Genomic DNA, 13,134 nt, shown 5'->3' with positions numbered 1-13,134 from the left:
CAGACCTGTAACGGACAGAACAGCAATACTTTTCATTCTCACCTCTTATCAGTCGGCATAAAGCTGACATTTTGGACACAACAACATGACAACTGTTCTTCAGAAGGTCAACGCTTCATTTATTAGGTTGCTTTTATCACAATCGTACCATGTTACATTTGCACATTTAAATCACACAAAGTGGAGTTTTCAACGATGCCTCTGTAAGCCCACGTGGTTCAACTTGAATGTCCGTTCAATCAATGTTTTAATGAGTGGATCTGGGCTTGTCAATCATCAGACTTACACAGTTACCATCATGTAAACATTAGGGCATCAGTCAGACTTGATTTTACAGCCCTGCTTCATCTGGTATCTACCAGGTATTTACTATGAAACTATGGTAACAGTCATACCTTTTGGCACTTATCTCAAAGAATTCAATAGAATTAGAAACTATTACAATGAATTTAAAAAAAATTATAATAGAATAGTTGTTATTAGGTGGTTATTGTGATGTAATGATCATTCTACTATTTAAGTAAATACCTGGTAAATACAGGAGTGTAAAGTATAGTTGAACCACAACATCCAACTGTTTACTTTCCCGAAGACAATCCTTATCTTACGTGCCATGAGCATTTTGCTTCATAATAACTGTTGCAACATAACCAAAAGTAAAGACGTTTTAGTGTTTTCAATACATTCCCTCTTTATCCAAAGGGATGGATGCATGGTCATCATATTACATGGTCTCCAAAGCAAGTTAATGTGCCTTCTGACATTTATACAGAATATATCATTCAAATAGTTTGTAAGTGTGTGGTGTTTTAGTGCACTATTTACAACCTGTTGAACATTGCCATGAAAATAAAGACCTGCATCACCATCACGTTACATTCACTCCTCCTCAGTACTTTAGTCACTTTGTAAATCTATCCTTTAATAAAGACCACGTCTCACAAACAAACATCAAGTTATTAATAAATAAGTTAACAGAAATGATTGACATGAATGAAAGCTACCAACGCTGCATGCCGCCAGTGAAAGGGTTAACTTGGCAGTGCACAATGCATAGTGTAATCTACAGCGGAAACACACTCCTCTTTATGAAACAGTGTTACACCACTTTTCTAGGCTAGCGATCCTGGGTGGTTTGGTTTCCTATGGGGACAGGGGCTGATTTGGGCCATTGAGAGACAAGTTCTAGTCCCCTCCGACTAGCTATGTTAAGACTGCTGGACGGACCTCTGTTTCCTCAGTGCCACTGGCCTGCTAGTCTCTCTCTCTACTCCCATCAACAACTTCACAGATCCCTCTGAAATGAATGCCTGAGGTGTGTGTGTGTGTAATACATTATTCATTCAGACTTTTAAACTGTTGAAATGGAAAATAGCATAAGCTTAAAGACATTAGTAGATTGTGTGTGTGTGTGTGTGTGTGTGTGTGTGTGTGTGTGTGTGTGTGTGTGTGTGTGTGTGTGTGTGTGTGTGTGTGTGTGTGTGTGTGTGTGTGTGTGTGTGTGTGTGTGTGTGTGTGTGTGTGTGTGTGTGTGTGTGTGTGTGTGTGTGTGTGTGTGTGTGTGTGTGTGTGTGTGTGTGTGTGTGTGTTTCACTATATTTGTGGGGACCAGAAGTCCCCACAAGAATAGTAAACAAACAAATTTGACCAACTGGGAACATTTTGTTAGTCCCCAAGGTCAAATGCTATTTCTAGGGGGTTTAGGGTTAAGGTTAGAATTGGTGTTATGGTTAGAATTAAGTTCAGGGTTAGGAGGTAGGTTTAGTTTTGGGGTTAGGAGCTAGGTTTAGTTTTGGGGTTAGGAGCTAGGTTTAGTTTTGGGGTTAGGAGCTAGGTTTAGTTTTGGGGTTAGGAGCTAGGTTTAAGGATTAATGTTAGGGTACAGAATTTTGAATGTGTTAGTTATACAAGGTTAGATATACAAGACTGTGTATATATATATATATATATATTCGTTCAAAGGTTTGGGGTCACTTAGAAATGTCCTTGTTTTTGGAAGAAAAGCTAATTTTTTGTCCATTAAAATATCAAATTGATTATAAATACAGTGTAGACATTGTTCATTTTGTAAATGACTACTCTAGATGGAAGCGTACAGAGGCCCATTATCAGCAACCATCACTCCTGTGTTAGCTAATTTAATTTTAAAAGGCTAATTAATCATTAGAAAACCCTTTTGCAATTATGTTAGCACAGTTGAAAACTGTTGTACCGATTAAAGAAGCAATAAAACTGGCCTTCTTTAGACTAGTTGAGTATCTGGAGCATCAGCATTTGTGGGTTCGATTACAGGCTCAAAATGGTCAGAAACAAAGTGCTTTCTTCTGAAACTAGTCAGTCTATTCTTCTTCAGAGAATTGAAGGCTATTCAATGCGAGAAATTGCCAAGAATCTGAAGATCTCGTACAACGCTATGTACTACTCCCCTCAAAGAACAGCGCAAACTGGCTCTAACTAGAAATAGAAAGACCCCAGTGCACAACTGAGCAAGAGGACAAGTACATTAGTGTTTAAACAGATGCCTCTCAAGTCCTCAACTGGCAGCTTCATTAAATAGAACCTGCAAAACACCAGTCTCAACGTCAACAGTGAAGAGGCGACTCCAGGATGCTGGCCTTCTAGGCAGAGTTCCTCTGTCCAGTCTCAACGTCAACAGTGAAGAGGCGACTCCAGGATGCTGGCCTTCTAGGCAGAGTTCCTCTGTCCAGTGTCCACGTCCACAGTGAAGAGGCGACTCCGGGATGCTGGCCTTCTAGGCAGAGTTCCTCTGTCCAGTGTCCACGTCCACAGTGAAGAGGCGACTCCGGGATGCTGGCCTTCTAGGCAGAGTTCCTCTGTCCAGTGTCCACGTCCACAGTGAAGAGGCGACTCCGGGATGCTGGCCTTCTAGGCAGAGTTCCTCTGTCCAGTGTCCACGTCCACAGTGAAGAGGCGACTCCGGGATGCTGGCCTTCTAGGCAGAGTTCCTCTGTCCAGTGTCCACGTCCACAGTGAAGAGGCGACTCCGGGATGCTGGCCTTCTAGGCAGAGTTCCTCTGTCCAGTGTCCACGTCCACAGTGAAGAGGCGACTCCGGGATGCTGGCCTTCTAGGCAGAGTTCCTCTGTCCAGTGTCCACGTCCACAGTGAAGAGGCGACTCCGGGATGCTGGCCTTCTAGGCAGAGTTCCTCTGTCCAGTGTCCACGTCCACAGTGAAGAGGCGACTCCGGGATGCTGGCCTTCTAGGCAGAGTTCCTCTGTCCAGTGTCCACGTCCACAGTGAAGAGGCGACTCCAGGATGCTGGCCTTCTAGGCAGAGTTCCTCTGTCCAGTGTCCACGTCCACAGTGAAGAGGCGACTCCGTGATGCTGGCCTTCTAGGCAGAGTTCCTCTGTCCAGTGTCCACGTCCACAGTGAAGAGGCGACTCCGTGATGCTGGCCTTCTAGGCAGAGTTCCTCTGTCCAGGGTCTGTGTTCTTTTGCACATCTTAATCTTTTCTTTTTATTGGCCAGTCTGAGATATGGCTTTTTCTTTGCAACTCTGCCTAGAAGGCCAGCATCCCGGAGTCGCCTCTTCACTGTTGACGTTGAGACTGGTGTTTTGCGGGTACTATTTAATGAAGCTGCCAGTTGAGGACTTGTGAGGCAATTGTTTCTCAAACTAGACACTAATGTTTTCTAATGATCAATTAGCCTTTTAAAATGATAAACTTGTATTAGCTAACACAACGTGCCATTGGAACACAGAAGTGATGGTTGCTGATAACTGGCCTCTGTACGCCTATGTAGATATTCCACAAAAAATCAGCAGTTTCCAGCTACAATAGTAATTTACAACACTAACAATGTCTACATTGTATTTCTGATCAATCTGATCAAAAACAAGGACATTTATAAATGACCCCAAACTTTTGAACCGTGGTAGTGTGTGTATATATATATGTGTGTGTGTGTGTGTGTGTATGTGTGTGTTGCTCCTCCTAAGTTCTACCTTGCAGCACATCCATCTATTTTCCTCCATCTTTATCTTTCCGCTCCTCCTGACATGCGTTGACTCCCTTTCTCACTCCATCACACCCATCCTCTCCCACTATCCTTCTTCCACTTCTCCCTCTCTCCTCCCCCTGGAACTGAAAACCTGTTCATTGCCTCTTCCTCAAAGTCATCCATCACCTCTTCTACCTCCTCATCCTCCACCATATCCTCTAAGATGTCATCCACATCCTCCACAAAGTCCTTGAAGCTCATCTGGTCGTGAACGAACACTCCGTCACTGAAGAACTCCTTGGTTAGCTTACTGAGCTCCTCCCTCTTGGAGGCCTCCACCCCCACCCTCTCTGCCTTGACCAGGTAACCCAGGAGCAGGGCCTCAAACTCCGGCATGGTGACAGGGAGCAGCCCCTCTGCCTGGGCGCAGGCCTCCACTGAACTGCAGTGGGTTTGAGGGTTGGGTTTGTGCTGCAGTCGTTCTCTCTGGTGGCTCCAGTAGTCAGGTTGCTCAAGGGGGGGTCTTCGGTGAGTTTGGGGAGGGCCCTTTTCTCTCCTTCTCATCTCTTTCTGCCCTTCCTTAGAGTAGTGGTGGTGGTGGTGGTGGTGGTCCTTCTCGTACTGGTCATTCCCTCGGTCCTTTTTCCAGTTCTCACCATTTCTCTCCTTCACTCCTTCCATCTTTCTATTTCCATCAGACCACTCATTTTCTCTCCTGTTGTCCTTACTCTTCCACTCTTTACTGATGTCTTTCTTTCTGTCTTTCTTTGTCCAATCTTTCTCTCCCTTCCACTCCCTTTTCTCTCCTCTCTCCTTCCATCCTTTGCCAAGGTCCTTATAGTCATCCTTGTCGTTCCTCCACTCCTTCTCTCCCTTCCACTCATCCCTGCCCTCGTTCCAACCTCCTTTTCTTCGATTGTTGTCCTCTTTTCCATTCTTCTCTCCCTTCCACTCATCCCTGCCCTCATTCCAACCTCCTTTCTTTTGATTGGTCTCTTTTCCCTTCTGCTCATCCTTGCCTTTCTTCCACTCCTTGCTATCACTCCATCTTTCAGGTGTTTCCTTTTTCCAATCTTTCTCCACCTTCCAGTCTTTTTTCTCCCTCTTCTCCTTCCATTCCATCTTGTTTCCTCTGTCCTTCCATGGTTTGCCCTCATCCCCTCTGCTTGATTTATCTTTCTTCCATTCTCCCTTCTTGTCTTCTTTCTTCTTCCACTCCTCCTCTTTTCCTTCTTTCTCCTGGTCATATTTTCCACTTCTCCACTCTTTTTCAACCTTATAATCCTTCTTCCCTCCCTTATTCCAATCAGTCTTCCCTCCCTTATTCCAATCAGTCTTCCCTCCCTTATTCCAATCCGTCTTCCCTCCCTTATTCCAATCCGTCTTCCCTCCCTTATTCCAATCAGTCTTCCCTCCCTTATTCCAATCAGTCTTCCCTCCCTTATTCCAATCCGTCTTCCCTCCCTTATTCCAATCCGTCTTCCCTCCCTTATTCCAATTCGTCTTCCCTCCCTTATTCCAATCCGTCTTCTCTTCCTTCAACTCTGTTTTCTCTCCCTTCCTCTCTATTGTTCCGGCTGTGTTCTGGCTGTCATCCCCAGCTTGGCCAGAGGGGGGCGGGACAGAGGCAGAGACTGGAGGTGATGCTGCTTCTTTGGCTAAGGAAAGAATTTAAGAGAATTAGACATTTTTGTGTTTGTGTGCATGTGTGCATGTGTGTGCTAGTTCAGTCACTGTGGCTATTAGTGTCACTAGCTAGTGCTTTCCCCTTGTCCTCTTCCTCCCTCCTGCACATTCCCTACTCCCCTCCCTCTCTCCTACACATTCCCTACACCCCTCCCTCTCTCCTACACATTCCCTACACCCCTCCCTCTCTCCTACACATTCCCTACTCCCCTCCCTCTCTCCTACACATTCCCTACTCCCCTCCCTCTCTCCTACACATTCCCTACACATTCCCTACTCCCCTCCCTCTCCACTACACATTCCCTACACCCCTCCCTCTCCCCTACACATTCCCTACACCCCTCCCTCTCCCCTACACATTCCCTACTCCCCTCCCTCTCTCCTACACATTCCCTACTCCCCTCCCCTCTCCTACACATTCCCTACTCCCCTACACATTCCCTACTCCCCTCCCTCTCCACTACACATTCCCTACTCCCCTCCCTCTCCACTACACATTCCCTACTCCCCTCCCTCTCCACTACACATTCCCTACTCCCCTCCCTCTCCACTACACATTCCCTACTCCCTCTCCACTACACATTCCCTACTCCTCTCCACTACACATTCCCTACTCCCTCTCCACTACACATTCCCTACTCCCCTCCCTCTCCACTACACATTCCCTACTCCCCTCCCTCTCCACTACACATTCCCTACTCCCCTCCCTCTCCACTACACATTCCCTACTCCCCTCCCTCTCCCCTACACATTCCCTACTCCCCTCCCTCTCCCCTACACATTCCTACTCCCCTCCCTCTCTACTACACATTCCTACTCCCTCCCTCTCTACTACACATTCCCACTCCCTCCCTCTCCCCTACACATTCCTACTCCCCTCCCTCTCCCCTACACATTCCTACTCCCCTCCCTCTCTACTACACATTCCCACTCCCCTCCCTCTCTACTACACATTCCCTACTCCCCTCTCTCTCTCCTTCACATTCCCTACTCCCCTCCCTCTCTACTACACATTCCCTACTCCCTCTCTCTCTCCTTCACATTCCCTACTCCCTCCCTCTCTACTACACATTCCCTACTCCCCTCTCTCTCTACTACACATTCCCTACTCCCCTCCCTCTCCCCTACACATTTCCTACTCCCCTCCCTCTCCCCTACACATTCCCTACTCCCCTCCCTCACATTCCCTACTCCCCTCCCTCTCTCCCACACATTCCCTACTCCCCTCCCTCTGCCCTACACATTCCCTACTCCCCTCCCTCTGCCCTACACATTCCCTACTCCCCTCCCTCTGCCCTACACATTCCCTACTCCCCTCCCTCTGCCCTACACATTCCCTACTCCCCTCCCTCTCTCCTACACATTCCCTACTCCCCTCCCTCTCTCCTACACATTCCCTACTCCCCTCCCTCTCTACTACACATTCCCTACACCCCTCCCTCTCTACTACACATTCCCTACACCCCTCCTTCTCTACTACACATTCCCTACACCCCTCCCTCTCTCCTACACAGACCTGTGGGTTCAAATACTACTGGAAATCTTTCAATTACTTTTAGGGATCGCTTTAGCATGCCTGGTGTACCAGGTGGGTGGGGCTCGCTTGCAGTTAAGACAATTGTATTGTGCCAGGCATTCTCAATCAAGCCCAGCTGAAGTACAGTATTGTAAATGATTTTAAATAGTATTTGAAGCCAGGTCTACAGCTTAGTACCTGTGCTGTGTTTTAGTTCAGTCACTGTGGCTCTGAGTGTCTCTAGATCCTTCTGTAAGACAGGAACAGACTCCAGCTCTCTCTTCATCCTCTCGTTCTCCTTCTGAAGGACAGGGAGCGACATCATCTCTCTCTTCATCCTACCGTGCTCCTTCTCCACCTCCTCCCTCTTCTTTCTCTCCTTCCCTCCATCCTCAGCCTCCTTCTGGGCTACTTTTAGCTCCTCTTTCTGTGCCTGATAAAACAAATTGAAAAGAGGATCCTTTGAGAATATAGGCAGCACACACACAGTTAAACATTAAGTCAGAAAAAGAGAGAGGGGTGAGAGGAAGAGAGAGAGAGAGAGACACAGCGAGGGGCCTACCAGGAGTTGGGCTTGCAGTACAGCTATCCGTGGGTCTTCTTTAGCCAGTTGGTCTGTACTGTCAACTTCTACAGGTGGTGGAAGAGGAACCTCAGGATTCAGCCATTCCTTTGATAACACACACACAGACAAACATTACACACACACACACAGACAAACATTACACACACACACACAGACAAACATTACACACACACACACAGACAAACATTACACACACACACACACACAAACATACACACACACAAACATTACACACAAACATTACACACACACACACACACACACACACACACACACACACACACACACACACACACACACACACACACACACACACACACACACACACACACACACACACACACACACACACACACACACACACACACACTTGAATGTTGAAGTCAGAGGGGATAAGATAAAGAGAAAGAGGCTGACCTGTTTTCCCACCACCTCAGTTTCTCTCAACTCCCTGGCATCATAGTCCCCCTCTGGAAGCACAACAGCTGTTATAACGCATCACAAGACTGACACAGAATGTTACAATGCATTATATCACAGTTATAACAAGTATAATGCATCATAAAGACAATGAGACAACCACAGACATATCAAATAATACATTGGGGACAATACACATCACTCAAACACTAGGATGCACTATCACCATGACAACAACACATAAGGATGGAATGCAACACAGTGCATCAGTGCATGTCAGGAGCTTCCTCATCAAAGCATTGAGAAACAACATGAAGCATCAAAACACACTCAAATGGTGTCATGAGGATGGTCAGGCAACATTCACCTGCACAAAGCCCCCTCAGCATGCACACACACACACGTTATCATTATCAACGTGCACTTGTCATTTGTAATTGGCTAAGTAACCCTTCGGTTACACAGGTGGGAAAAACAAAATCATTAAGAGAATATCAATTTCTAACATTCATTGAATAGTAATATTATATACAGTGTAGATCTAGAGAGAGCAGTGCATCTTGGGAAAGCATGGAGAGCACTGTCAACCAAGCATGTGAGTGTTAATCGCATAACACTCCTCTTTCCATCTGGTACACACACACACACACACACACACACACACACACACACACACACACACACACACACACACACACACACACACACACACACACACACACACACACACACACACACACACACACACACACCCTACCATCATCCAGGTCCATGAAGACACCTGTAGACATAATACAGTCTCAGATACACCTTTATCTGCGACCACGACTTCAACCAACACACTACTGACTAGCTGTGATGTGGGGGACAAAGCCCTTTAGTCTCATCATTCATCATTATGTGAGGCACATCGTGTTACCGTCAAAGAGAAGAGACAGGCACAGGTGACATACAGGTGTGTGTAGGTTGTACACAGGTCACTTAAAGGTAACAATATTGTATGTTACCATAGTAACAGAAACTGCAGACACACACCTGAGAAGATGATGGTTCCGAGGCCCAGCAGTATGACAGCTCCCAGGATGCACTTGTTGAGAGAGAAACCAGTCTCCTCTTGCTCCCTCTGCTGCGGAATCCGGAACTCCTCCTCCTCCTCCTCCTCTTCCTCCTCCCTTCCGATCCGCTCCAGAGCCGCCAGGAGAGACCCCCGCCTCCTCCTCACCCCTGACACCCCTTCCTCCTCCTCCCCCACCACTTCCCCTTCCAGATGGGAGTCTGGCCCAGGGAGAAAGAGAGGAGTTATAGCCACTGAACATTAGCGTTAAAGGGACAGTTCACACAGACTACATTTTAAGGAGAAGTGACAGTGAAGCTAATGTTGTTACGGTGCTCCAGACAGATGCCTTGTGTCTCACCTGTCTTGGCCCTGACCTCAGACAGATCAGACTCCTCCTCTTCCTGCCCAAGGCCTTCCTCATAATGATGATGCACATCCTGTATATACCCCTCCATTTCCTGTACAAGCCCCACCTGCTCAGTGTTGAGCAGCAAGGCATGGGGCTCTTCAAGGTCGGGGGAGGAGCTAATGTGGGTGTAGGAGTCAGAGAACGAATCAGGGTCAGAGATGGGAGGGGCTGGGTTCCCAGGGAGGCTTCTGGATTGGCTGTGTGTATTTGGGTCAAGCCCTGTGGGGGCGAGGACTTCTAACAGAGAGCTCAGAGGAGCAACACTAGCAGAGGTGGAGTCAAGGGCAGGGGTGGAGTCAGGGGTAGGGGTGGAGTCAGGGGCAGGGGTGGAGTCAGGGGCAGGGTCAAAAGGAAGGTCATGGGTGGGACTCTCTACAACAGGGGTGTAATCCTTGTCCCTCTCTGGTTGTGTTTCCTGGGCCTCCTGGGGATGGATGTGAAACAACTGTTAGTGTCAGTCAGTGTTTCCTCTAGCTAGATATGATCCTCGGTAGGGTGTCAATAGAGATGGATCTCTAACCTGCTGTAGCTTCACAGAGTGAGACTCTTCAGCAGACACGGCATCCTCCCCAGGCCTACTCTCTGATAGACAGACAGACATGTTTGAGGTTAAGTAGTATAACAGTATTAGTGCCTGTAGGTTATACTATTGCAGTTGTGACCCATCATTCACGGCAGGGCAAAGCCCCACCTCTTTTGTGTGTTGTTGGCATTAATAAGTTTCATATATCAGTTTGCAAACAATGAGTTAATAACACTGCATACAAACATGGTCTCTTTTTAGATTTCCTGAGTAACGCAGCTCCAAAATGCAGTTTTTTTTTTGCCAGGCTCAGCGCTTTCTGTGGTGGTGGGGCAGCCAGAGGAAAATACAGAGCGAAGGGGTTGGAAGTGTTCTCTAGTTGGGTTGTGATTGGTCAGTGTTCTGTCACTCATGGGGACACTACGTCAACGCAAAATCTACAGGGAGATTCTGCAGCAATGAAGGTCCACAAGAACACAGTGGCCTCCATCGTTCTTAAATGGAAGAAGTTTGGAAACACCAAGACTATTCCTAGAACTGGCCGCCTGGCCAAACTGAGCAATCGGGGAGAAAGACCTGGTCAGGGAGGTGACCAAGAACCCGATGGTCACGTTGACAGCGCTCCATAGGTCCTCTTTGGAGATGGGAGATCCTTCCAGAAGGACAACCATCTCTGCAGCACTCCACCAATCAGGCGGAGTAGATTATAGTAGATTGGCCAGACGGAAGCCACTGCTCAGTTAAAGACACATGACAGCCAGCTTGGAGTTTGCCAAAAGGCACCTGAAGGACTCCGACCATGAGAAACAAGATTCTCTGGTCTGATGAAACCAAGTTTGAACTCTTTGGCCTGAATACCAAGTGTCACGTCTGGAGGAAACCTTGCACCATCCCCACGGTGAAGCATGGTGGTGTCAGCATCATGCTGTGGGTTATGTTTTTCAGCGGCAGGGACTGGGAGACTAGTCAGGATCGAGGGAAAGATGAACGGGGCAAAGTACAGAGAGAACCTTGATGACAACCTGCTGTAGACCTGCTCATCTTCCAACAGGACAACGACCCTAAGCACACAGCCCAGACAACGCAGGAGTGGCTTTGGGACAAGTCTCTGAATGTCCTTGAGTGGCCCAGCCAGAGCCTGGTCTCTGGAGACACCTTAAAATAGTTGTGCAGCGACACTCCCCATCCAACCTGACAGAGCTTGAGAGGATCTGCAGAGAAGAAAGGGAGAAACTCCCCAAATTAGCATCATACCCAAGAAGACTTGAGGCCATAATCGCTGCCAAATGTGCTTCAACAAAGTACTGAGTAAAGGATCTGAATACTTATGTAAATGTGATATTTCATTTCACATACATTTGCTAAAATAAAAAAATAAAAGTTTTTGCTTTGTCATGATGGGGTATTGTGTGTAGATTGGGGGAAAATTGGCCCTGCGTTGTCCGGGTTTGGCCGGGGTAGGCCATCATTGTAAATAAGAATTTGTTCTTAACTGATTTGCCTAGTTAAATAAAGGTTAAATAAAAAATATGTAAAACATTTTTTTTAATCAATTTTAAAATAAGGCTGTAATGTAACAAAATGTGGAAAAAGTCAATGGGTCTGAATACTTTCCGAATGCCCTGTATATATATATATATGTCTACCGTAGCTTTGATTGGACTGATCATGTCAACATGATACTTTCAAAATCTTATCTAGCACAGTCATCATGAGTCAGGTCGACAATGTACTGGCAAATCATTTTCAATTATTGTCATACGAAGAGAAATTATACAAAATGTATCATTGCTCATCGGTCAAACATTAAACAACAAGTTCAAAATCACAAATTCAACAATAAGTGGTTTGGAAGGAATCAGTGGCTAACTGCAAGCATTGCAAAGCAATCACTAGCCTGTTATTCAGTGGAAAGGGCGTGTGGTCCAAGTCGGGGTTTAAGGGTCTCTTTTCCAAGCTTCAAAGGATAAACTCACTCAAGTCAGATTTCCAAGTTCCCGAAAACTGCCACGTTGTTTTGAACACGGCAGATTTCAGAACTGGGAAATCTCAGACTTGAGTGAGTTCAAGACAAATGGGAACTCTGGAAGAAATAAAAAAGATCCGACTGGGAAAATATGTTTTGAATGGTCATCCAACTCTAAATTCTAATTTGGGAACTCAAGCCTCTTTCAAGAGCTCCGTCCTGAAGATCATGACCTTGTCCCGTCTCGTCCCTTCCCGTCCCCCTCCAGAGTTCCCAGTTGTCTTGAAAGCACCATAAATCCAGCGAATGCCAGGCTTTGATGACTAAATTTGCCCCCAAGATGGACCGCTGCACCACCTTCCTGTTCAAGTGAGCACAACAAGGGGAGTCCAAACAGGTCTTGTATGCTGCTGCATAAATGATGTAATATGCCAGGGAGATACAGTAAGCCATTAGTAGCTCCTGTGCCTCACCCTAATAGATTTGGTAACTTTCCCCCTCATAATTTAGCCTACTGTTCTGACGTGTAGCCTATAGCCTGTTTTAGAGATGTCATTCATGTCTTAATCAAAATGACAGATTGATTCTTATCCACTCATCGTTCCCTTATTGCACAAGTTTGTACATCTTAATTGTCATTAGAAACCACATTTGTTTAAACAAGTCAGCCGTATCAGCTCTGTATTTTTAAAGGCAGTAAATGAGGCTGAAAGAACTGTGTTGCTGCCAGACAAGGCTCCGCTGATAGCCAGGTGTAGCAGTGGAAAGGATTCACTCAATGGTGCTGAAAAGAAGGCTTTATGGAGGCCCTAACAGTTTGTGGGCACCGTTTGTCACCGTTATAGTGCAATTAATGTATTGTGTAGTGTTGTTTAGTGGCTTTATTGGCATAAATAATACAAAATCTGAGTTTTGCCCCACCAAGATGTACATGCTAAAATCACCACTGTTGCAATATGTGTTGTGTACCTGTAGGTTCTCATGTGGCAATACAATAAGCTCCGA

General features: G+C 46.4%; 1 protein-coding gene across 1 annotated transcript in view; it reads right to left on the bottom strand.

Moving 5' to 3' along the window:
• Positions 1 to 3,830: 3,830 nt before the first annotated feature.
• The window catches only part of pbxip1b (pre-B-cell leukemia homeobox interacting protein 1b), a 28,956-nt gene continuing 19,652 nt past the window's right edge, over positions 3,831 to 13,134 (bottom strand). Inside the window, exons 4-11 of the mRNA XM_046301484.1 lie at positions 10,161 to 10,222; positions 9,590 to 10,064; positions 9,210 to 9,449; positions 8,932 to 8,955; positions 8,172 to 8,224; positions 7,731 to 7,838; positions 7,367 to 7,601; positions 3,831 to 5,624 (exon numbers count right to left, since the gene is read on the bottom strand). Coding sequence (XP_046157440.1) covers positions 4,051 to 5,624; positions 7,367 to 7,601; positions 7,731 to 7,838; positions 8,172 to 8,224; positions 8,932 to 8,955; positions 9,210 to 9,449; positions 9,590 to 10,064; positions 10,161 to 10,222 — 2,771 coding nt within the window. The 3' untranslated portion in view covers positions 3,831 to 4,050. The remainder of the gene's footprint in view (positions 5,625 to 7,366; positions 7,602 to 7,730; positions 7,839 to 8,171; positions 8,225 to 8,931; positions 8,956 to 9,209; positions 9,450 to 9,589; positions 10,065 to 10,160; positions 10,223 to 13,134) is intronic.

The sequence above is a fragment of the Oncorhynchus gorbuscha genome, linkage group LG15, assembly GCF_021184085.1.
Source record: "Oncorhynchus gorbuscha isolate QuinsamMale2020 ecotype Even-year linkage group LG15, OgorEven_v1.0, whole genome shotgun sequence".
Classification (NCBI taxonomy): Eukaryota; Metazoa; Chordata; class Actinopteri; order Salmoniformes; family Salmonidae; genus Oncorhynchus; species Oncorhynchus gorbuscha.
This window is presented reverse-complemented; position numbering and strand designations above follow the sequence as displayed.